Here is a 26,250-nt window from a genome sequence, read left to right as displayed (position 1 = left end):
CAGCAGGTTAAACCTAGTGTTCACCACCTCTCCATCCTAAATCCATTGATAAAGCGAACCTCCACATTACATTGACTTTATGAGAATATCAACCATAACTTTGTACTCTGATACCTTCTTTCCACCAACACGAACCTAGTTCTGCTTCTGGGCTGATGATAGTGAACCTAGTTCTGGTGCTAGTGGACCTAGTTCTAGTTCTGGTGCTAGTGGACCTAGTTCTAGTTCTGGTGCTAGTGGACCTAGTTCTAGTTCTGGTGCTGGTGAACCTAGTTCTGGTTCTGGTGCTAGTGAACCTAGTTCTGGTGCTAGTGAACCTAGTTCTAGTTCTGGTGCTGGTGAACCTAGTTCTGGTTCTGGTGCTAGTGAACCTAGTTCTGGTTCTGGTGCTAGTGAATCTAGTTCTAGTTCTGGTGCTGGTGAACCTAGTTCTGGTTCTGGTGATAGTGAACCTAGTTCTGGTTCTGGTGCTAGTGAACCTAGTTCTGGTTCTGGTGCTAGTGAACCTAGTTCTAGTTCTGGTTCTGGTGCTAGTGAACCTAGTTCTGGTTCTGGTGCTAGTGAACCTAGTCCTAGAAAGAAAGGTAATTACCTACACGTTTGATTATTATTAACACTGAACGTAAGATGTTAATGTTAGCCCTTGTTGTAAGCTAGCTCGCTAGGTCGATATAGCTAGTTACCTAGCATTGACTACGCTGGTGTGGATCACACTGCAGTTAAACAAATCTAGGCTAATAAATTAATGATTCACTGACTTCAAACTGCCTTGGTGGAAAAGGGGTATGAGTGAACGTTTGTGTAGTGGGTATGAACCATGTTAACGCACACAGCTACATCTCTTGCCATGTTAACGCACACAGCTCCATCTCTTGCCATGTTAAAGCACACAGCTACATCTCTTTAGCAGTGGGATCTTTGGCCTTCTACAAGGGACCGGACAGCAGGAGGGCTGGCCCAGATAGCTGATGACCCAAAACATAGAGACCATCAGCCAATTACTCTGGCCATATGCAATGGCAGGTGGTACACAGAGTAGTCAAGCTTCCCCATTTGTTCACAGGAACAGCAATGCCACACACACACACACACCTTCTGTATTTTTTGTCAAGGATTCTAAAAATATGTCCAAGATGCTCCAGAGAGGTGGCAGATGATGATGAAGAGGAGGAGATAAAGAGGAGGTTTGTGTGCTCATTAGGCCGCCTGACACCTTGGAAATGCATGTTGAAATGGGACCTACACACACACACACACACACACACACACACACACACACACACACACACACAGCGAGGCAGTCTGGCACCACTGCCCACGTGTAGACGTGTACTGTACATCACTTTCTCCTTAATAAAAGCAAACAAACAAGAAATGGGCAGTTCTGTATAATCTTCAGTGTTGAAGACAAACACCCAATACCTCGGGGAGGACGTGCTCCTTTGTACAGAGTCATATAGCATCTTTATTGGACTAGTGACAAAAGCAGTCCTTCCCATCCGCCCCCAGAGAGGAGCAGGAACAGGAACACGGTCTGTCAGCCAAAGAACATAAGGACAGTGACAGATTCACTCCCGTTTTAATCACAGAACAAACCAAACCAGAACAGGGCAACAAAACTGTGCTGGTGTCAGGTGGCGCTGGGAGACGGAGGCTTGGTGGACGGGCAGGATGGGTTAAACCGTCGTGTGTCAGCTCCTACGTGACTCAACCCGATGGACACTGATGGACACTGTGCTGATGGACACTGTGAACCTAGTTGATGGACGCTGTGCTATTGGGAGGGTTGATCTGCTGATGTGTGGTACAGGGCCATCTTCCACCACGTCCATCAAACCTCGGCCTCTCGTCACCAGTGCCAATACTTAGCACCATTAACAAACATGGCTGTTTCACAAAGAGCTCTGCTTTTAAACACTCCAGCGCTGGCCTGTGTGTGCGGGGGCGGCTCGCAGTAGGAGAGAGACTCATTAATTCCAATCTGTTTCCCCCCCATGACATCCACAATGGCAAAGCATGAGTGGTCACACATTACTCCATATATAAACTTGGGAAAAAAAGTTTGGAAATTTGTGTTTGGACGATTATTTCTCTGTTGTTACAAGGATAATTGGTATTGTGTTTTATATCGTTGGAAAGCCTGTTTGTTTACCTTTACAATGATGTCAGACTTGTAAGGATCCTGCATTTGTGGGATAAGCAGCACAGCTTGTTATGTGGGTAGCGCCCAAGTAAAATTTGCCAGAATTCTCTGCCAATGCTAAACAGTGTATTTGCCGGAATTGTCTGCCAATGCTAAACCAATTCTGTTGGTATTGACTCTTGCTTTGAATTGTTTGGTGGATTGGATGATTGAACTCTTTCAGTAACAAGGAACAAACAAGACATATTGGCAATTTTACACTTTATTTATCTAATACACTGTCAGGAAGGCTGCTGATGTATTCAATTAATAAAGTGTAAAAGTGCCAATATGTCTTGTTTGTTCCTTGTTACTGAGAGAGTTCAATCATCCAATCCCCCACCCAGTCCCCCAGTAGCTCCTCCTCACGCTGGTCACCTCCCTGGTCACCTCCCTGGTCACCTCCCTGGTCACCTCCCTGGTCACCACCCTGGTCACGTCCCTGGTCACGCTGGTCACCTCCCTGGTCGTCACCCTGGTCACCTCCCTGGTCACCTCCCTGGTCACCACCCTTGTCACCTCCCTGGTCACCCTGGTCACCTCCCTGGTCACCACCCTGGTCACCTCCCTGGTCACCCTGGTCACCTTCCTGGTCACCTCCCTGGTCACCTCCCTGGGGCCTCATTTATAAAGCTTTGCGTACCTACGCTTTGCGTACCTACGCACCTTTGCAAGAACATTTACGTCGCCAACATTCGGATTTATAAAACGGTGCGCACGCCAGTGGAATTTGCAAGTTCCACGCCTGCTTCCAATCAACTCTGTTGCACACGTGAACGAGCGTCTTGTCCCACCCTTTTTGACGCCCATAGTTGCCTATAATAATAATAATAACTTTTTATTTCTATGGCACTTTTCCTGCAAACGTTGCATATAAATGGTCAGTCAAACGGCCGACAGAACGCCGAAAAAAAATTCTTTTCACCCAATCAGTAAATTTCTGCGCAACGAACGTTCTCGGCAGACCATATATAACATGTTCCAGACTGCATCGACAACGGAATCAGTTTAAACGTGATTCGTCCTACTGTTTACCTTATTATTTATGATAACGTCATAACATCCAAGTATTTGTAGAATATGTATAATAATTACAGATCCAATATGATTCCCGATTAAACTACAACATTTGAGAGGTTGTTTTGCAAAAACAGATACCTCGCTGTTATTATACTAAATCATTTCTCTTTTAGATTAGATTAGATTCAACCTTATTGTCATTGAGAAGTACTAAGACAAGGAAATGCAGATGCATTCCATGTTCGTCGCCCCAGACCGAGGGCGATTGATGGTTATTTTGTCTTTCTGTCATTTTCAAATAATCGCACAACAGTAACAAGCTGCTTGCTGATGGTCTTGTAGCCCATTCCAGCCTTGTGCAGGTCTACAATCTTGTCCCTGACGTCCTTATACAACTTTTTGGTCTTGCCCATGATGGAGAGGTTAGAATCTGATTGATTGATTCTGTGACTTGCGTACGTACATGCGTACGTAAATCCTCCCGCAAATTTGGGATTTATAAAAAAGGAACTTGGCGTGAAACTGTGCGCACCTCTAAGCACACTGGGACCCATGCGTACGCAACTGGAGAGAGCAACTGCGACTCCGCTGGCAGAAGGATGAAAGAGGAGAAACGCTTTGAAATGGATACCATTTCCACCGACATAAGAAATATTGCCTCACGTATTATGAAGGAGTGCACACAAAGGATACGTGCACACTGCACATATCTTATTCGTCCTTGTCCTGTACGCATCACACTATATACATATATCTTTACTTTACATATCATATTGATATTCATGCAAATATATTTACTTTTTACATAAATATTAATTGCACGTAGCGCGAGGTTGACCACCGTCCGCATTGACTTCACAGTAATGTACGTCTTCATAAGGGTAACGTTCCCGATAAGTCCAATGATTGCAATATCCATACAGTGAAGAACATGAACTGTAGACAATTGACTATCATCCCCAAGTAGGCCTACACCCCATCCCTATGTATACGGACTACGAAAACTTTAAGCGCACAGATTACTGAACTATCTATTATTACTAGTTGCATCACTAGTGTATCCTGTCTTAGCTGTAATATTGTCACCTTTATCTTGTATTATGCCTATTGCCTTATGTCTTGTGCTGCCATGTCAGGAACCGAAGCCTATACGAATTTTACTTTTACTACGAAAATGAGTAAACATTGTACTTTTACTCATTTATAAAGCTTATGCAAGCTTTATAAATGAGGCCCCTGGTCACCACCCTGGTCACCACCCTGGTCACCTCCATGGTCACCTCCCTGGTCACCACCCTGGTCACCTCCCTGGTCACCACCCTGGTCACCTCCCTGGTCACCTCCCTGGTCACCTCCCTGGTCACCACCCTGGTCACCTCCCTTGTCACCTCCCTTGTCACCTCCCTGGTCACCTCCCTTGTCTCCTCCCTTGTCACCACCCTGGTCACCCTGGTTACCACCTTGGTCACCACCCTGGTCACCACCTTGGTCACCTCCCTTGTCACCTCCCTGGTCACCCTGGTAACCTCCCTGGTCACCTCCCTGGTCCCTGGTCACCCTGGTCACCTCCCTGGTCACCACCCTAGCTGTGGGAGGGTAGCAGGAGGTAGAGGCTGTGTCTCAGGAGGTAGAGCCGCCGTCTAATGATCACAAGGTTGGCAGATCGGCGGTTCGAGCCCCGGCTGGCCACATGTCGAAGTGTCCTTGGGCAAGACACTGAACCCCAAATTGCTCCCAGTGAGCGGGCAGGCGCCTTGCCGCCATTGGTGTGTGAATGTGTGTGTGAATGGGTGAATGAGAGGCCGTTGTAAAGCGCTTTGGATAAAGGCGCTATATAAGTGCAGTCTGTTTATTTGATTTATTTAGGAGGCAGTCACATGGACCCCCCGGCACTCTGAGCTCATTTACAAACGCAGCCCAAGTGTCTTTAGTAGGGCAGCACCCAGCAGACCCGTGGCCACAGCTGCTGCCAGCCAGGTAACAACCAGGTAACAACCAGGTGTCAATCAGCAGCTCAGAACAAGAGGAGTACCAGCAGGAGAATACTCTGTTTAGCCTTGGCAGAGAGTTTTGGCAGATTTTACTTTGCTACCCACATAATCACCTGCGCTGCTCATCCCAGCAGAATGATCCTAACAAGTCTGACATTGTTGTAAAGGTGAATAAACAGGCTTTCCTACCATATAAAATACAATACCAATTAGCCTTGTAACAACAGAGAAATAATCGACACACATTTCCAAACTATATATATATATATATATATATATGTTTTCTGTAGTGAAGTCCACATAGTACATAAAAAATATATACGGTATAATTAACGTTTTCTTAACATCGCATTCAGATCCAATATCTACATACACATGACCCCCCCTCAATATCTACATACACATGACCCCCCCTCAATATCTACATACACATGACCCCCTCTCAGGTAGGTGCGGCATCTCCTTAATTCAAACAAAGTTACTAAACAATGACTTAGATGGCCTTCCATATGGATATATCTATAACTGAAATACTACAACAATATACAGTAGAAAATGGTTCCGTGGTTTGGCTAAAAGCATGTGCTTCCTTGTCCTTGTGCGGTGGTAAAGTCGTATCGTCTGTGATGAAGTCTGTCTCTGACTTCAGATGTTACGCTGACAGAGAGGAGGAGCCTGGCTGAGTGACAGGCGGAGGTCCAGGTCCATGTCCCTCAGAGGAGAGGAGCCTGGCTGAGTGACTCAGAGGAGAGGCAGCACATTAATATATTTTACATCAGAGAATGTTCCAGAAGGATGTCCGTTGTTTCAGAGAGTTCAACTGCACTTGATCTTCAGGGATAAACAGCATCTCTCCTCTCTCTCTCTCTCGCTCTCTCGCTCGCTCTCTCGCTCTCTCGCTCTCTCGCTCGCTCTCTCGCTCGCTCTCTCGCTCTCTCGCTCTCTCTCTCTGTACACCTTCAAACCCCAGACCTTCCCAGGACCTTGGACGGACATATTTGAGGATGGGAAAAGTTTTAAATTGTGTGTGTGTGTGGTGTGTGGGGGGGAGTGTGTGTATGTGTGTATGTGTGTGTGGGGTATGTGTGTGTGTGTGTGTGTGTGTGTGTGTGTGTCTTGTGGTGCATTCGCACCTTCTTCTCCCTCAGGCTTCGAGGACACGGGTGTACGACACGCCACTGTGAGATTCACATAAAGAGATAAGTGTGATAGAGACAGAGTCCCTCCCCCTCTGTACACATATATAAACGCCTCTGGCCCCCGTCCTCCCCAGGTCTGGGTTAGTCCATGGAGGGGCGCCCCTAGTGGCCGAGCAGCAGCAGTGCAGGCAGGGCCAGGCCCAGCAGGGTGGGGGCGGCGGTGGGGGCTCCGTGGTCTGGCAGCCCTGGGGATGGGGGGGTGGCGCCTCCATCACCCCACAGTCTGTCACTCTCATCCACCTGGAACACACACACACACACACACACACCAACAGGGTTACAGTGCACTGTGTTATACCTAATAACGCATCTGTCTCTCTCTCAAACCGAATGTCCACTCCCCTGGACACCCCCCCTGGAGAGGTGACCCCCCCTCCCAGGTATGGTAAACACAGACACATGTTTCAGAACAAGCAGCATCTATTTTACTCCCATTCAGTTGCCGGGGGTTGTGAGTCCAGACCTTTGGCTGGTCTGTAGGAGTAAAGGTGTGAGTGGATGAGTCATCCTGCTGCCTCATTCTCTGTCTGAATATGTCAATGTTCCCTCCGCCAGGCAGGAGGTGTAGCAGGGCAGCGAGGTGTGTGAGTAACGCTGTTATCGTCTGTAGGTGTGCCTCCTCCTCCGGAGTGAGACGCAGAGGAGAGGACATTGGCACTTATCAGACAGACGCAATTTCATTGCCAAAGATATGGAGACGTATTTGGAATAGACACTTCAATCATAGAACTCAATTCACACCACATTTCCGCCTATCTCTGACTGTGTCTCTCTCTCTCTCTCTCTCTCTCTCTCTGCCTCTCTCTCTCTCTCTCTGCCTCTCTCTCTCTCTCAATACTGTCACAATCATCTACTCATGCCCTTCTGTCTATTATTTTATTAATTCTCCCCCCCCCTCTCTCTCTCTCACACCCCCCCCTCTCTCTCTCTCTCACACCCCCCCCCCTCTCTCTCTCTCTCACCCCCCCTCTCTCTCTCTCACACCCCCCCCTCTCTCTCTCACACCACCCCCCCCCCTCTCTCTCTCTCACACCCCCCCCCCTCTCTCTCTCTCTCACCCCCCCTCTCTCTCTCTCACACCACCCCCCCCCCTCTCTCTCTCTCACACCCCCCCCCCTCTCTCTCTCTCTCACCCCCCCTCTCTCTCACACCACCCCCCCCCCTCTCTCTCTCTCTCACCCCCCCCCCCCTCTCTCTCTCTCTCACACCCCCCTCTCTCTCTCACACACCAACCCCCCCCCTCTCTCTCTCTCTCACACCCCCCTCTCTCTCTCACACACCAACCCCCCCCTCTCTCTCTCTCTCACCCCCCCCCCTCTCTCTCTCTCACCCCCCCCCCCCTCTCTCTCTCTTTGCACTCTTTGGGCCCGTTAATACCAATCAATTATCTCTTAAATGCCACAGCCTGTTTGAGTGTTGTTGCTGACCATGTGCATCCCTTCATGGTCACAATGTACCCGTCTTCTAAATGGCTACTTCCAGCATGATAATGCACCCTGTCACAAAGCTAAAGTCGTCTCAAACTGGTTTCATGAACATGACAATGAGTTCACTGTGCTCACTGAATATATTAACAGGTCACTGAATATATTAACAGATCACTGTTATACTGAAGATGGATGGCTAAATTGTTCATTACTGTAACCGTTCTGCTAATATACTAGATACCTGTTAGAACGCCTGTCCCATCATGCCGCATCACTGTCTGATCTGTCCCATCATACCCCATCACTGTCTGATCTGTCCCATCATACCCCATCACTGTCTGATCTGTCCCATCATACCCCATCACTGTCTGATCTGTCCCATCATACCCCATCACTGTCTGATCTGTCCCATCATACCCCATCACTGTCTGATCTGTCCCATCATACCCCATCACTGTCTGATCTGTCCCATCATACCCCATCACTGTCTGATCTGTCCCATCATACCCCATCACTGTCTGATCTGTCCCATCATACCCCATCACTGTCTGATCTGTCCCATCATACCCCATCACTGTCTGATCTGTCCCATCATACCCCATCACTGTCTGATCTGTCCCATCATACCCCATCACTGTCTGATCTGTCCCATCATACCCCATCACTGTCTGATCTGTCCCATCATACCCCATCACTGTCTGATCTGTCCCATCATACCCCATCACTGTCTGAGTAGATGTAAACCCTGTGGAACATGGTAAACTAGAACATGGTAAACTATTAACATGGTAAACTATTAACATGGTAAACTCTGAAGGTCTGATGGTCCCAGAAGCCAGGAGGACCAGGAGATATGGAGGGTCAGCTTTCAGTACATATGCTCCCAGACTGTGGAACACCCTACCTGAGAGCCTGAGGTTGTCCAAAATTCTGACCTAAAAAAATCTCGCCTTTTGAAAGAAAGTTGGCCAAATTGGGTATTACAGAACTAGGATTACTGTGCTGTTACATCATAATTGTGCTTGAGATCTTCTGTTGACAGGAAAGAGGACCTGGGTGCTGATGGGGCACTGATAGCTGTCAGCGGCACCTGGATCAGTACCAGGACCTCCACCAGGCTGTACCAGGACCTGTACCAGGCTGTACCAGGACCTCCGCCAGGCTGTACCAGGACCACCAGGCTGTACCAGGACCACCAGGCTGTACCAGGACCTGCACCAGGCTGTACCAGGACCTGCACCAGGCTGTACCAGGACCTGCACCAGGCTGTACCAGGACCTGCACCAGGCTGTATTGTTGTTATTGTTGTTATTGTTGTTGTTGCATCATAACTGCGCTTGAGATCTTCTGTTGGCAGGAAAGAGGACCTGGGAGCTGAAGTACCAGGCTGTACCAGAGCCAGGATCTATACCAGGATCTGTACCAGGACCTGTACCAGGATCTGTATATTATTACTAAGGATCTGGATCTGTATATTATTACTAAGGATCTGGATCTGTATATTATTACTAAGGAAAAAATAAATAAAGTGGAAGTATAGTATGTTAGAGTATAATATGATATAGTATAGTATGATAGAGTATAGTATGATAGAGTATAGTATGTTAGAGTATAGTATGATAGAGTATAGTATGATATAGTATAATATATTATTATCATACTAAGGGAAAACATAATAAAGTGAAGAAAAAAAAAGATATCATATATCGTACTATATTCTTTTTTTTCTTATGTTTTTCACTTTCCTTAGTGTGATAATAATATATCATACTATACTATATCATACTATACTCTATACTATATCATCCTAAGGGAAGAAAAAAAACGGGGGGAAAAAATAATATGTTGTTGTTTTTTTCACTTTATTAATTTGTTCCTTAGTATGATAGAGTATAGTATGATAGTATAGTATGATATAGTATAGTATGATATAGTATGGTATGATATAGTATGGTATGATAGAGTATAGTATGAGAGAGTATAGTATGATATAGTATAGTATGATATAGTATGATAGAGTATAGTATGATAGAGTATAGTATGATAGAGTATAGTATGGTATAGTATAGTATGATAGAGTATGACTACAACTATCGCCATGGTGACGGCCTGATGGGACACACCTGTGCTCAACCCTCAATCAGGGTGGAGGTGGAGGATAACAGGCTGGGAGAGACACTCAGATGGGCCAGTGGGCCAGACTACAACTTGAGAGTTGTGTGTGTGTGTGTGTGTGTGTGTGGGGGGGTTGAAACTTTAGTCTATACAATAAATCTTGTTTTATTTATATTCTCCCGTCTCCTTTGGTTCTTTTCACCCCGCCTTTATCCTAGGTTTCTCTTTATATCCTGGGTTTCTCTTTATATCCTGGGTTTCTCTTTATATCCTGGGTTTCTCTTTATATCCTGGGTTTCTCTTTATATCCTAGGTTTCTCTTTATATCCTAGGTTTCTCTTTATACTACATCCTACTATACTACATCATACTATACTACATCCTAATATACTACATCACACTATACTACATCCTACTATACTACATCACACTATACTACATCCTACTAAACTACATCCTACTATACTACATTCATCAGAGCAATTGCGCGTCATCTCCCTGTCATCAGAATGATCACGCCCCTTTTTGGGTGATAGAAGCGGAAAAGTTTGACTGGTGGTCAATGGGAATTTCTGGTCTTCGCTACTTTAATCCGATAAAATAAGAAAACCGTAGTGCTTTTTAGATATTAAGAGCCCAAATCCGATGGCCAGTTAGGCAAACTATTATATAGTGTCGTTGCCGATCAATCGACGTCGTTATATAGAGAAAATTAATGAAATAGGGGTTGATTCACCAGATCAGTCATACGTCATCTCCCTGTCATCAGGGATTTGTAGTTCTTCATTTGATCTAGCCTACACCCATAACGGCTATCGACTAGTGCTACTGTGCATGATATTTCTATTGTAATCATGGGAGATAAATGTTCAAAGAAGAAACGAAAGCAAACGCTGTTGGGGGGACTGGAGGTGAAGACGTTAGGACCACGGCAAATCAAATGAAGAACTACAAATCCCTGATGACAGGGAGATGACGTATGACTGATCTGGTGAATCAACCCCTATTTCATTAACTTTCTCTATATAACGACGTCGATCATTGATCGGCAATGACGCTATATAATAGTTTGCCGGATTTGGGCTCCTAATATCTAAAAAGCACTACGGTTTTCTTATTTTATCGGATTAAAGGAGCAAAGACCAGAAATTCCCTTTGACCACCAGTCAAACTTCTACTCTTCTATCACCCAAAAAGGGGCGTGGACATTACGGGAGGGAAAAGTACCCGGATGCGTTGCTCTGATGAATCACACTATACTACTATACTACATCATACTATACTACATCCTAATATACTACATCACACTATACTACATCACACTATACTACATCCTACTATACTACATCATCTATACTACATCACCTATACTACATCACCTATACTACATCATACTATACTACATCATCTATACTACATCATCTATACTACATCCTACTATACTACATCATCTATACTACATCATCTATACTACATCATCTATACTACATCACCTATACTACATCATCTATACTACATCATCTATACTACATCATACTATACTACATCATCTATACTACATCATACTATACTACATCATCTATACTACATCACCTATACTACATCATCTATACTACATCATCTATACTACATCATCTATACTACACCCTACTATACTACATCACACTATACTACATCATACTATACTACATCACACTATACTACATCATACTATACTACATCATCTATACTACATCCTACTATACTACATCATCTATACTACATCACCTATACTACATCCTACTATACTACATCCTACTATACTACATCATCTATACTACATCATCTATACTACATCATCTATACTACATCATCTATACTACATCATCTATACTACATCATACTATACTACATCATCTATACTACATCACACTATACTACATCATACTATACTACATCATCTATACTACATCCTACTATACTACATCATAATATACGACATCATCTATACTACATCCTACTATACTACATCATAATATACTACATCCTACTATACTACATCATACTATACTACATCATAATATACTACATCATCTATACTACATCCTACTATACTACATCATACTATACTACATCATACTATACTACATCATACTATACTACATCACACTATACTACATCATCTATACTACATCATCTATACTACATCCTACTATACTACATCATCTATACTACATCCTACTATACTACATCATCTATACTACATCCTACTATACTACATCATAATATACTACATCATAATATACTACATCACACTATACTACATCATAATATACTACATAATACTATACTACATCATACTATACTACATCACACTATATCATACTATACTCTATCATACTATACTACATCATCTATACTACATCATACTATACTACATCATACTATACTACATCACACTATATCATACTATACTACATCATAGATAGTATATCATACTAGCCTACCCGAAATCAAACAGCCAAATACACACAAAAAAGAATAAAGATTAAATGGAATTTAATTCATCCGTGGTTAATCTCTGAGACACGAGGGGATGGTTCCATTCATAAAAACAGTCTGAATACTTACATTAGGCTAACATAACAATATTCCAGAACATAAAAATGCATGTCGCTAATACCGACACTTGCATTAGAGCGATCTGCGCATTGTAGTACTATTATGGCTGTCCAGCCTCTCGGAAAACAGCGACCAATGAAAACCTGAGGAGCAGTGCTGCCCGCCAGCGTTAGATCCCATCGCTATTTCACTTCAACTTTACGTTTTGACGCCTCTTAATAGCCAACAGTCATGTCTGCATGGTAAACTTCTTACCTGGGTGGGTATCTGTGCTCTCAGGATGTTGTGTTCCGTCTCCATGGTGACGCCAGGGGTGGTGGTTGCCAGGTGCTGACTCTGGTTATCTGTCGCCGGGCTGGGCATCCCCGGCTGGCTGGCAGTCCCGTTCCCAAACGCCAAGATGGCGTTCTCTGTTCAGAGAGGGTTAGGGTTAGAGCTGACTGAGGAGACAAGCTGGGCTCAGTTAAACAAGGTCACTCTCTGTCTTCAACACAATGGGATGTTTCTCTGTTGGTTCTGTGTATTTCTATGAGTTTCGTCCTATGGCATTCCTTATCCTGGATGCTGTCACATAATGGGTGTATTGTGATTGCAGTGCAGCTCTCATGATAATACTGGGCTGCATGAAAGGACACCTGGAGCTACAGTCCATGTGCCTCCTGCACCTCTGAGGTGTACGCCCTAACCATAACCCTGTACCTCTGAGATGTACGCCCTAATGCTAACGCTAACCCTGTACATCTTAACCCCTAACCCACAGGCCATGCTGTAACTGTACACTGCGTACTGTACTCTAAGGCATTCAGGCATTAGCCTCTAAAACATGCTGTTAATTTATTATGTTTGACTCAGAAATCTCATCTTAGAGAAATGTTCAGCTGTGGAATCTGCTGTCTGTCATCCAGTACAGCCTAGTCTAAGACCTTCCTCAGAGATTAGTATTAATATTCATAATGTGTTCGTTTTATTTCGACTAATGGGCTACTCGACAGCAATTACTTTTGCATGAAAGTCACTTCAATTAAAATATGCTCAACTGAATATATGACCGGAGTGATTCATCAATTAATATCTACAGCTGATATGATGGATGTCGGCACTTAAACACACAGGGCTTCAATCTGTCCTGTTTCAGCCTGAAACGGCTCGTTTCACAGGTCAATATGGGACTGACCAGTGAGGGAATTTCAAAGGTGACACAGAAAAGTCTTGATTTTAGCCTCAAAACAATATTGACTTCTTTTCTGCCCGAAAAACCAAACGATCCAATTGCCTACTCTATAGATAAGACATTTGTTTTCTGCCAAGAAAATGCTGCAATGATTAAAATGAAAACTTGGTATCTTATCTCCCACAGCACCATGATCACACCATGACTCATGAAACAGAGGGAATGTTTTGAGCTGCCATTTAAATTCTGCACCACGCATCTTAACACACACAGACACACACAGACACACACAGACACACACACACACACACACACACACACACACACACACACACACACACACACACACACACACACACTGCTGCAGCCAATTAAGAAGCATGCACACTGCAACACAACAACACAACGACACAACACTGTTGTCAGAGAACAGACCAACAGTGGAGAAAGCAGATTGACGGCAGTGGCAGCTATAGGTACGTGGTTGTTGTGGGCGGAGACTAGTGTGCTAATGGTCGCCAGTGAGGGTCGTTAGTGCTGCAGGCCAGGTGGTAAAGTGAATCTCTTCCCAGCCAGTTAGCCGTTAGCGCAGCGGTGTGTGCAGCCCCTGGCAGGGAGAGTGATGGCGGGGGAGGGGCTAGCGAGCTAGCGAGCGGCGCGCCCGTCACAAAGAGATGATGCCTCGGCCGTAAGCAGCTGTGACAGTTTCTTTGTGAATGTTTGGTCACGGCTGTTTAAATACGGCCGTCTCTCAGACTCTCGGACTTTTATAACTTTCCGCCCGAGGGGGTTTGGCTGCCTCCTCCCTACATCCCTGCAGCTACTCCACACTACACACTACACACTACACACTACACACTACACACTACACACTACACACTACACACTACACACTCCACACTACACACTACCCTGCAGCTCCAGACTGCAGCTCACAGCCCAGGAACACCAGGACCTGCCCAGCCAGGAGGAACAAGCCACATCACCACTGCCAGTCTCAGACTTTCAGTTTTTATCGTTTAAAGTAAACCATCAACATAACTTTCTGTAGAGAGAAAAAAAAAAGAACGAAAATAATTGGGCAATATAAACAAGATTCCCCCATCTGCTCTCTGGTGTTTCACTGACAGAAATTCAGATGTGCCGTGGAGCAGCGAGAGCTGTTTGTTATATTAGATATGATGATGTAGGTGATATTATAGATGTGAGGATGTGGGTGATATTATAGGACATGAGGATGTAGGTGGGTTGTGGCCTGGGGTGGTCCAGTGGTCTAGCACCATGGCCTGGGGTGGTCCAGTGGTTTAGCACCGTGGTCGACTCTACAGTGCACATATATATACAGTGCACATATACCCATGTCGGCATGGGTTCGAATCCGGCCCATGCCCTGTTGACATGCCCTCTCTCTCTCCCTTCTTCTCCTTACTTTCCTGTCTGTCTTCACTACATCTGTCCAATAAAATGAAACATATTAGTTGGACTGCCCCACAAAAAAAAAAAAAAAAAAAAGGATGTAGGTGGGTTATTATATTCTATATGTCGGTAGATGACAGCTGCTTTTAAGACCTGAGGTGTCTGTTTTCCCCTCTCCTGTCTCCAGCTCGCTGCCTCTCTGTCCAGCTCATTAGCTCTGCAGCAGGAAACCAAATTACGCTCAATTACAAAGTCATCAAAGGCCATCTGAAGTCCTGTCTCAGCAAACGCTCCCAGTCCTCCAGCTCTGCAGGCTGGGGTCTAGTTGTAACATAGTTATAACACTTAGTTATAACAGACCACTGGAGGAGGACTCAGATACTTTACAGGATTACACAAACAACCACAACATTAACACTGTTCGTTTAACGTTTCCCCCAAGGCACAGACATTTTACAATTATTGGCTTGTATCCCAGATATTTTCCTCAAATCATGATCTATACCCCCCCCCCCCCCCCCAAGTAACAGTGTGTTTTAGAGACTGAGTTAGGGTTATTACAGGGTTATTACAGGGTTATTACTCCGACTTCTGCACCATCGGACCATGATCTGCCGCGCCCATTAGAAAAGTGTTCAACCTTAATATCACAAATATATATATATATATATATTTTAAGTTTGTGCCTTTTCAGCAGCCTTAGCCATTTGCTCTGAAACAGAGACAAACTTTCCTTCAGAAGAAGAGAAATTATGGAGATTATTCCTGATGATTGCATGTGTCTACAGGCCTGGCAGCGCTAAAAAACAGTAAATATTTACTTCTGCTCTAAGATGTTTTGGTACAGCAGAGACGGAGGCTGTGGTTGGGAGTTCATCTGCTTGACATCATAATACAGACTGAGTATTGGTTTTGGAAATAACAATTTACATCTTCATGACAACTTTGACAGAGGGTGTCCACGCAGTGCGTTGTTGTGTGCATGGTGTGTCTGTCTGCTGTCACTCACTCAGACAGACGTTGTCATGGAAATAACCCAGGAACTCCGAGCACTGCTCCCGGTGGTTGCCGCTGGCAACGCAGGAGCACCACGGCCCCACGTTGGAGGTGGAGTTGTCCAGGTAGTTGGGAGTTATGGTGCTGCCTGAGGAGAGAGAGAGAGAGAGAGAGAGAGAGAGAGAGAGAGAGAGAGAGAGAGAGAGAGAGAGAGAGAGAGAGAGAGAGAGAGAGAGAAGGTAAAGGACAGAATCATAAACAGTAGAGAGCTACACATTCTCACAGACAAACACTTTCATTTTCCTTCAACAGTAGATTAGATTAGATTAGATTAGATTCAACTTTATTGTCACTGCACAGAGTACAAGTACTGAGACAGCGATGTAGTAGCGATGTAGCAGGCAGTCAAAGGTCTTATTCAATAAAGTACAACCACGTTTATCTGCACAGTACTGGATGTGCTAGGAGGCCTTGAGGCGGCTAGAAGACAACATTGGGGTTTTGTCCGTTGAAGCAGCATTAGCATTATGCTAAGGTACATACAGTACAGCAGCAACAGTACATGTACTGTACTTCGGTTCACTTGTTGCTGTTCCCAGACTTTCTGTTGTTGGCTTTTGTTGGCTTTTGTTGGCAGTTCAGAGGGACATTGTGAAGAGAAACATTGCAGCAGCATTTTAAACGGCCACTTTGAGGGGCTGTGTCCAAGAAACTGCCAATTGAACACCATCGATTGTTTCTTTAGTCCCTCAACACCAAACAACGACTTCTCTGAGTTTGCCTTGCTAGGTTAGACGGCCACTCTCTCATTTCTGCTTTTCTCATTGCTCTTTCTTACTGTCTCTCTTTTTCTCTCTCTTTCTCACACACTTTACTGAACACCTCTCTGTCTTTTGAAACAGTAAATGTCTTTTGAACACCAGATGTCTTCTTAGAGATTGATGTTGCGTAGTGAAGGGTTAGGGTTAGGCTATGATGGTCTCTAGATTGTAATGGTAATTGCAGCACTTATAAAACACCATGGGCAGAGCCCAGAGTCCCATTGATCAGCCCTGCATCGACTACACTTCTCATCACAACCTTGGTTGGCTTCTTTCTCTCCTGTTCAGTCCCCTCCTCCTCCTCCTCCCTCCTCCTCCTACTCCCTCTCTCCTCCTCCCCCTCTGGTAAATGGTAAATGGACTGCACTTATATAGCGCCTTTATCCAAAGTGCTTTACAACGGCCTCTCATTCACCCATTCACACACACATTCACACACCAATGGCAGCAAGCTGCCATGCAAGGCGCCGGCCCGCTCACTGGGAGCAATTTGGGGTTCAGTGTGTTCAGGTTTATGTGTGTCCAGTGGCAGGGTTAGGGTTAGTGCAGTGTTAGTTCCTGGTGTGTCTCTATGAGGAGGTGCAGTGTGTCTCTATGAGGAGGTGCAGTGTGTCTCTATGAGGAGGTGCAGTGTGTATCTATGAGGAGGTGCAGTGTGTCTCTATGAGGAGGTGCAGTGTGTCTATGAGGAGGTGCAGTGTGTATCTATGAGGAGGTGCAGTGTGTGTCTATGAGGAGGTGCAGTGTGTGTCTATGAGGAGGTGCAGTGTGTGTCTATGAGGAGGTGCAGTGTGTCTCTATGAGGAGGTGCAGTGTGTCTCTATGAGGAGGTGCAGTGTGTCTCTATGAGGAGGTGCAGTGTGTATCTATGAGGAGGTGCAGTGTGTCTCTATGAGGAGGTGCAGGGTGTCTCTATGAGGAGGTGCAGTGTGTATCTATGAGGAGGTGCAGTGTGTCTCTATGAGGAGGTGCAGTGTGTATCTATGAGGAGGTGCAGTGTGTATCTATGAGGAGGTGCAGTGTGTATCTATGAGGAGGTGCAGTGTGTGTCTATGAGGAGGTGCAGGGTGTATCTATGAGGAGGTGCAGTGTCTCTATGAGGAGGTGCAGGGTGTATCTATGAGGAGGTGCAGTGTGTGTCTATGAGGAGGTGCAGGATGTCTCTATGAGGAGGTGCAGTGTGTCTCTATGAGGAGGTGCAGTGTGTCTCTATGAGGAGGTGCAGTGTGTCTCTATGAGGAGGTGCAGTGTGTCTATGAGGAGGTGCAGTGTGTCTATGAGGAGGTGCAGTGTGTCTATGAGGAGGTGCAGTGTGTCTATGAGGAGGTGCAGTGTGTCTCTATGAGGAGGTGCAGTGTGTCTATGAGGAGGTGCAGTGTGTCTATGAGGAGGTGCAGTGTGTCTATGAGGAGGTGCAGTGTGTCTATGAGGAGGTGCAGGGTGTCTCTATGAGGAGGTGCAGTGTGTGTCTATGAGGAGGTGCAGTGTGTCTCTATGAGGAGGTGCAGTGTGTGTCTATGAGGAGGTGCAGTGTGTCTCTATGAGGAGGTGCAGTGTGTCTCTATGAGGAGGTGCAGTGTGTCTCTATGAGGAGGTGCAGTGTGTCTCTATGAGGAGGTGCAGTGTGTATCTATGAGGAGGTGCAGTGTGTATCTATGAGGAGGTGCAGTGTGTATCTATGAGGAGGTGCAGTGTGTGTCTATGAGGAGGTGCAGTGTGTCTCTATGAGGAGGTGCAGTGTGTCTCTATGAGGAGGTGCAGGGTGTCTCTATGAGGAGGTGCAGTGTATCTATGAGGAGGTGCAGGGTGTCTCTATGAGGAGGTGCAGTGTGTCTATGAGGAGGTGCAGTGTGTCTCTATGAGGAGGTGCAGTGTGTATCTATGAGGAGGTGCAGTGTGTATCTATGAGGAGGTGCAGTGTGTCTATGAGGAGGTGCAGTGTGTGTCTATGAGGAGGTGCAGTGTGTATCTATGAGGAGGTGCAGTGTGTGTCTATGAGGAGGTGCAGTGTGTCTCTATGAGGAGGTGCAGTGTGTCTCTATGAGGAGGTGCAGGGTGTCTCTATGAGGAGGTGCAGTGTGTGTCTATGAGGAGGTGCAGTGTGTCTCTATGAGGAGGTGCAGTGTGTGTCTATGAGGAGGTGCAGTGTGTCTCTATGAGGAGGTGCAGTGTGTCTCTATGAGGAGGTGCAGTGTGTCTCTATGAGGAGGTGCAGTGTGTCTCTATGAGGAGGTGCAGGGTGTATCTATGAGGAGGTGCAGTGTGTCTCTATGAGGAGGTGCAGTGTGTATCTATGAGGAGGTGCAGTGTGTATCTATGAGGAGGTGCAGTGTGTATCTATGAGGAGGTGCAGTGTGTGTCTATGAGGAGGTGCAGTGTGTCTCTATGAGGAGGTGCAGTGTGTCTCTATGAGGAGGTGCAGGGTGTCTCTATGAGGAGGTGCAGTGTATCTATGAGGAGGTGCAGGGTGTCTCTATGAGGAGGTGCAGTGTGTCTATGAGGAGGTGCAGTGTGTCTCTATGAGGAGGTGCAGTGTGTATCTATGAGGAGGTGCAGTGTGTATCTATGAGGAGGTGCAGTGTGTCTATGAGGAGGTGCAGTGTGTGTCTATGAGGAGGTGCAGTGTGTATCTATGAGGAGGTGCAGTGTGTATCTATGAGGAGGTGCAGTGTGTCTCTATGAGGAGGTGCAGTGTGTCTCTATGAGGAGGTGCAGTGTGTATCTATGAGGAGGTGCAGTGTGTATCTATGAGGAGGTGCAGTGTGTATCTATGAGGAGGTGCAGTGTGTGTCTATGAGGAGGTGCAGTGTGTCTCTATGAGGAGGTGCAGTGTGTCTCTATGAGGAGGTGCAGTGTGTCTCTATGAGGAGGTGCAGGGTGTCTCTATGAGGAGGTGCAGTGTGTCTCTATGAGGAGGTGCAGTGTGTGTCTATGAGGAGGTGCAGTGTGTATCTATGAGGAGGTGCAGTGTGTATCTATGAGGAGGTGCAGGGTCAGGTCAGTGTTAGTTACCCATCAGGCCGGTGTAGGCCAGCAGACAGGCTGCGTAGTTGTCCTGCTTGCAGCCGCTGGCCGTGTCCATCTCCCCCGAGGGCTGGCAGTCGTACTGGAACTGGGCCCAGCGGGACCTGGGGGGGCAACAACAGACATCCATCATCATCCACCATCATCCACCATCATCTACCATCATCCACCATCATCTACCATCATCCACCATCATCTACCCATCATCTACCATCATCTACCATCATCTACCATCATCTACCATCATTTACCATCATCCACCATCATCTACCATCATCCACCATCATCTACCCATCATCTACCATCATCTACCATCATCCACCATCATCTACCATCATCCACCATCATCCACCATCATCTACCATCATCCACCATCATCTACCAATCATCTACCATCATCTACCATCATCTACCATCATCTACCATCATTTACCATCATCTACCATCATCTACCATCATCTACCATCATCTACCATCATCTACCATCATCCACCATCATCTACCATCATCTACCATCATCTACCATCATCTACTATCATCTACCATCATCTACCATCATCTACCATCATCTACCATCATCCACCATCATCTACTATCATCTACCATCATCCACCATCATCTACCATCATCCACCATCATCTACCATCATCTACCATCATCTACCATCATCCACCATCATCTACCCATGCCTGGCCACCCCCCACACTGCCCCCCTCCCTCCCCTTCCCTTCCCACGTTTCTCTTCCCTGAGAGGATCTGCATTTGTGACAGATCCTCCCCCCCCCCCCCCGCCACACACACACACACACACACACACACACACACACACACACGCACACACACACACACACACACACACACACACACACACACACACACTTCAACAGCAGTTTCCTCAGGAGCATCCACCCCCCCCTCCCTCCCTGCCCCCCTCCCTCCCCATCCCATCCCCCTGCCAGGCTGTAGAGAGGGAGGAGGGAGGGAGGAGGGAGGTGGGAGGGAGGAGGGGAGGAGAGGCCTTGGCTCCGGTGTGGAGGTGCTCTGGCACGCTGCCCCCCCCTGGATCACATTAATGTGGCTCTGCTGTTATACAAAGCCCCCCCCCCTCACCCCCTCACCCCCCCCCAGACAGCCTCCATCACCATCCTGTGCAATCATATGACATCATCGGCCCAACCGACTGGTATACACAGGGGGAACTCTGAAGGCCAGCCCTCCCCTCCCCTCCTCACCCCGCCCCCCCCTACCTCCCCTCCTCACCCCCCCCACCTACCTCCCCTCCTCACCCCCCCACCTACCTCCCCTCCTCACCCCCCCCACCTACCTCCCCTCCTCATCCCCCCCCCCCCCCCCCTCGTCATCTGGTAATGATGTGGATGAAGTTCATTGGCTGTGAGGTGAGTGAAAGCACCCTTGCATGCTAATGCTCCCTGACTGGACCGGGGCTGGGGGGGGGCTCTCTCATCCTCTCCTCTCCTCCTCTCCTCCGCTCCTCCTCTCCTTCTCTCCTCCTCTCCTCCCCTCCTCCTCTCCTCCTCTCCTCTCCTCTCCTTCTCTCCTCCCCTCCTCCTCTCCTCCTCTCCTCCCCTCCTCCTCCTCTCCTCCTCTCCTCCCCTCCTCCTCTCCTCCTCTCCTCCCCTCCTCCTCTCCTCTCCTGTCCTCCTCTCCTCCCCTCCTCCTCTCCTCCTCTCCTCCCCTCCTCCTCTCCTCCTCCTCTCCTCCTCTCCTCCTCTCCTCCTCTCCTCCCCTCCTCCTTTCCTCCTCTCCTCCTCTCCTCCTCTGACAGGCGATGGTCTCCAGTGTTTAATCTGGTTCCTCTTCACACGTCAGGGAGACAGAAAGGGCCCATCTGTCACAGGTATCCACCAGGCTTTACTCTCCCCCAGCGTGGAACAGCCCCCCCCCGGCCCCCCCGCCCCCCCCAGGCCCTGCTGGCCCCCCCCCCGGAGAGGAGGAGAGGAGGAGAGGAGGAGAGAGACTCCTGAGAACTCCCATGTTCCCCGGGAGGGAATATTACACCCTCTGAATCACAACGCTCATGGTAGGATGTGTGTGTGTGTGTGTGGGAGTGTGTGTGTGTGTGTGTGTGTGTGTGTGCAGGTAGGTGTGTGTGTGCAGGTGGGTGTGTGTGTGTGCAGGTGTGTGTGTGTGTGTGTGTGTGTGTGTGTGTGTGTGTGTGTGTGCGCAGGTGTGTGTGTGTGCACATATGTGAGTGTGAGTGTGTACGTACAGAGAGGCTTTATCAACATAAACAGACAGACTGATTCAGCAGTTGGACTCAACACACTTATTCATTATGCTACTTATGTTAATGAGAGTCTTAAGGCCAATGCACACGGCGTGCGATTTTGTCGTGCGACGGAATTTTTTGGGTCGTGCCGAGAAAATGTAATCGCTTCCCTTGTTTTGAATGAGACAAGGCACACGGCGTGCGACGAGTCGCACCGGACATTCTATCACACTGTCGAATTTTGGCGTGCGACGGGTTGCGTCACAATGGGACAATTGGGAAACTTCAACTGGTGCATCTAAATTAATTGAGTCACTCATAACGGGGAGAGAGACTGGAGCATAGACAGCTAGCTTGCTGAGCATCAAGTAATTTTCCATAACGTAAAAAGAAGGTGGTTGGTTGTGGGTCTACGAGATTCTGCAGTCTCACAATGAAAGGAGAGTTCAACTTGGTCAACAGTTGAGGCTGTAGTGTACAGGAGGACCGCTAGTTCCAGACAACTTACTTCAGGTTGAACAGACAGGAGTTTGATGTGGATCTGGGAGAGATTGGGGCCGTCGTCAACAAGATGCCAACTACATTACGAGAGTATAAAATATGAATGAATGAATGAATGAATGAATGAATGAATGAATGGACTTTATTGTCATTGCTACAGTACAGGTACCAAACAACGAAATTTAGGAGGGGTGGCTCCCCTGGTGTTAGGAAAGGGAAGAAAAAAAAAACTTTTAAAAAAAAATCACAAGAAGGGAAGGAGCTGGTTTACATAAATAAAGGCTATGTACACTATCCACTGTACAGATAGATGACTAGGGTTGTCATATTGCACAATAGTATTATTTCACATTTATTTAAAGTGTCACAGTTTGCAGGCTTGAAATGTACATGTTTGTGCCTCAGCACTACACCTGATTTTTTCAGTCCAGCAGCTGCCATCAATCCGTCCAGACTGTCCAGGGCCCAGAACTTAGGTCTTTGCTGTGTTCAGGGCCTGGACGGCCCTGTGGTAGAAGCTGTTCTTCAGTCTGTTTGTCCTTGCGGCCAGGGTCCTGAACCGCCTTTTCGAGGGCAGCCTGGTAAAGTGTTCGTACCCAGGGTGGGTCGGGTCCCTGGAGATCTCGGAGGCCTTCCTGAGACAGCGTGTGATGTGCTTTAAGGAGGGTATTGTAGTGCCAAAAAACGAGAGTTGTAGGCGGCGTATCAAATGACAAAGCTAAACGTTTAATGAAGGACATGAATGATTGTCAACAACACACTCAAGCAGTAAGTAGAATAAACAACTCGGGTACCACACACTAAACTGTCCGTGCGGAACAATACTCCCAACCCATAGTTCCGTGGGTGATGTCAACCCACCAAAGTATTACGTTATTTAACATGATGGCATACATTAACATGTGAATAAAATATTACTAAAAAAGTATTGTCATTGTTGTTACTTGTGTTACTTGTTGTTACCAAAAAGGCTATCGTAAATCTTTGAACAAGTAACGTACCCTTAGTTTACTCAAAGATCTACGGTAGCCTTTTTTGGCTGCACGGGGTTGCCAGATTTGTAATCTAGCACGACTGAATGACCAGCCAAATTGTACACACGTTGTATAGAGACTGTCCACTGAAAACCGGACGTCTGGCAACCCAAAATGTGTATTTACTCTACTGTACGTTAATTGACCGGTAACGTTATACAACTTACAGCCAACATGGACGATGACAAGCTGATGACACTAATTCAAAGCCACAGGGAGCTCTTCGACCCCAGTTATGACTGGTATAAAGATACGATCAAAACTGACCAAGCTTGGAGAGCAATTTCTCTGGCAATCGGATTCTCTGGTAAATTACGTTAGCTATGTAGCGAGCTACCTGAGATAACTAACCAACGAAAAATGTATGTCTTAAGACAGCGATGTGTGTCACAAGTTAACCAAGTAATTTAATTAACCATTGTGTCACCATTAATGTATAACACGTGGGAAGGCGTGTCATGCCACATAGCTATGGAGTTAATTATGTGCCACAATTATTTCGAGAAAAAAAATATTTTGTGCAAAGGAAAATCTATTTTGAGCAAAAGAAAATCAATTTTGTACTCAATAAAAGTTGTTTCTTTGCATGTCTGCTAAAGTCAATAATGCACGCAGCACAGCTGATCGTCAACATTTGCTTGACCGGCAACATTAGATTCTTCTCTCTCTCGAAACATTTTACACTGCTAGAAATGTGCCAGAATTCTGATTGACTGGCTGGCCAGTTCTTAAATGTGTTAAAATATCTGATTGGCTGGCCTGGTTGTCAATCACAACATTTACGGACCAAAGGCGATTGGAGGAGATGAGAAAATTGACGGTTGAAGGTTGAAGAGTGTTGAAGAAGATATACATTACAAAACTTACTAGGCGTTGTGTATGAGCCATCTTTCCGATGTTCAATATTCAATATCTCTTCACTCAAAATCTTATATCTTCACTCTTCAACCTTCCTTTGCGCAAAATGTATTTTCTTTCGCGCAAAATATTTTTTTTGAAAAATAATTCTGCCACATAATTAACTCCATACATAGCTACACGCCCCATCTCATATGGGATTACAAAACACCTATATTACATAATAATAATCAAGCATGTAAGCACAATATGCCCAGTTGTATATTGGAGAAATTGTGGAAGCAAGGCAAGCAATATTGCGTAGGATTGGTAGAGCCTATAGTAATCAGCCTATAGTGATCAGCCGATAGTAATCAGCCTATAGTAATCAGCCTGAATCGAATGTTGTCGTGCGACGTCGCATTGCATGCCGTGTGCATTGGCCTTTATTCATAACTTATGTTAATGAGGGTCTTATTCATGATGTTACTTATGTTAATGAGAGTCTTATTCATAACTTATGTTAATGAGATCTGCAGGTAATGACTCTCTACTATGACTACTATGACTCTCAAGTCAGGATTCCACCAATATCAATCACATAGACAATTATTGTTGCGCATCCTCCAGGAAAATGAATATACAATGATATTCAAATTCATGCTAATGAGGCACGGTGAAAACGGTCGACCAGACATGCGTGAACACGGCTCATAGACCTGCTGACAGCACGGGGTTACACACACACACACACACACACACACACACACACACACACACATAGACCTGCTAACAGCACGGGTCTACACACACACACACACACACACACAGAGACAGCAACACACACACACCTGCACACACCCCCCCACACACACCCACCTGCATACACACACACCCACCTGCACACCCCCCCCCCCACACACACACCTGTACCCACCTGCACACCCCTCCCCCACAGCCACCCCACCATCCCCCCCCCACCTGCAGACGTAGTCGGCCCTGCAGACTCGGAGCTGGGCCAGGCAGTTGGGCTTCTCCTTGTCCTCGTAGGAGCAGGCGGGGACGATGGTCTGCCTGCGGCGCTCTGCGCAGGCGGTGGCGGTGCAGGGGCAGAACAGCAGCTCGTGGGTGTAGTCCGGGGGGACACGGTCGAAGAACTTCCGCAGCGCCTTGCTGCACTTGGGCCGGTTGCAGGCGGCGCGGGCGGAGGGCTGGGTGCAGGAGGAGACATACTCCGTACGCGTCTTCTGACACGTCTCGTCTACGTTACACGCCTTGGCCGCGTCCAGGCAGCGGTTCACCGTGGTCACCTCAGACTCTGGAGGGGGGAGGGGGGAGGGGGGAGGGAGGGAGGGAGGGAGGGGGAGTGGAGGGGAGAGAGACAGTAAGTAAGTAAGTAAGTAATCGTTATTTATAGAGCACATTTTACAGCCGCCCAAAGTGCTTAACAAAAAACACTGGTAAAAGAGAAGACAGACAGACAGAGAGAGAGAGAGAAAGAGAGGAAGAGACAGACAGACAGAGAGAGAGAGAGAGAGAGAGAGAGAGAGAGAGAGGGGAAGACAGACAGACAGACAGACAGAGAGAGAGAGAGAGAGAGAGAGAGAGAGAGAGAGAGAGAGAGAGAGAGAGAGAGAAAGAGAGAGAGAAAAGAGAGAAGAAAAAAAAGGCATGTTTGGGAAGAG

At 46.6% G+C, this 26,250-nt stretch overlaps 1 protein-coding gene across 1 annotated transcript in view; it reads right to left on the bottom strand.

Moving 5' to 3' along the window:
* Nucleotides 1-6,494: 6,494 nt before the first annotated feature.
* gfra4a (GDNF family receptor alpha 4a) overlaps nucleotides 6,495-26,250 on the bottom strand; it is a gene marked incomplete at both ends in the record, with an annotated part of 31,899 nt that continues 12,143 nt past the window's right edge. The window contains 5 exons of the mRNA XM_080538725.1: nucleotides 6,495-6,632; nucleotides 12,791-12,945; nucleotides 16,132-16,266; nucleotides 19,952-20,067; nucleotides 25,547-25,883. Of these exons, the coding sequence (XP_080394851.1) occupies nucleotides 6,495-6,632; nucleotides 12,791-12,945; nucleotides 16,132-16,266; nucleotides 19,952-20,067; nucleotides 25,547-25,883 (881 nt within the window). The remainder of the gene's footprint in view (nucleotides 6,633-12,790; nucleotides 12,946-16,131; nucleotides 16,267-19,951; nucleotides 20,068-25,546; nucleotides 25,884-26,250) is intronic.

This window comes from Nansenia antarctica, assembly GCF_963989245.1.
Source record: "Nansenia antarctica genome assembly, chromosome: 1".
Lineage (NCBI taxonomy): Eukaryota > Metazoa > Chordata > Actinopteri > Argentiniformes > Microstomatidae > Nansenia > Nansenia antarctica.
Note: the sequence above shows the minus strand (reverse complement) of the source record. Positions and strands in the feature narration are given on the sequence as shown.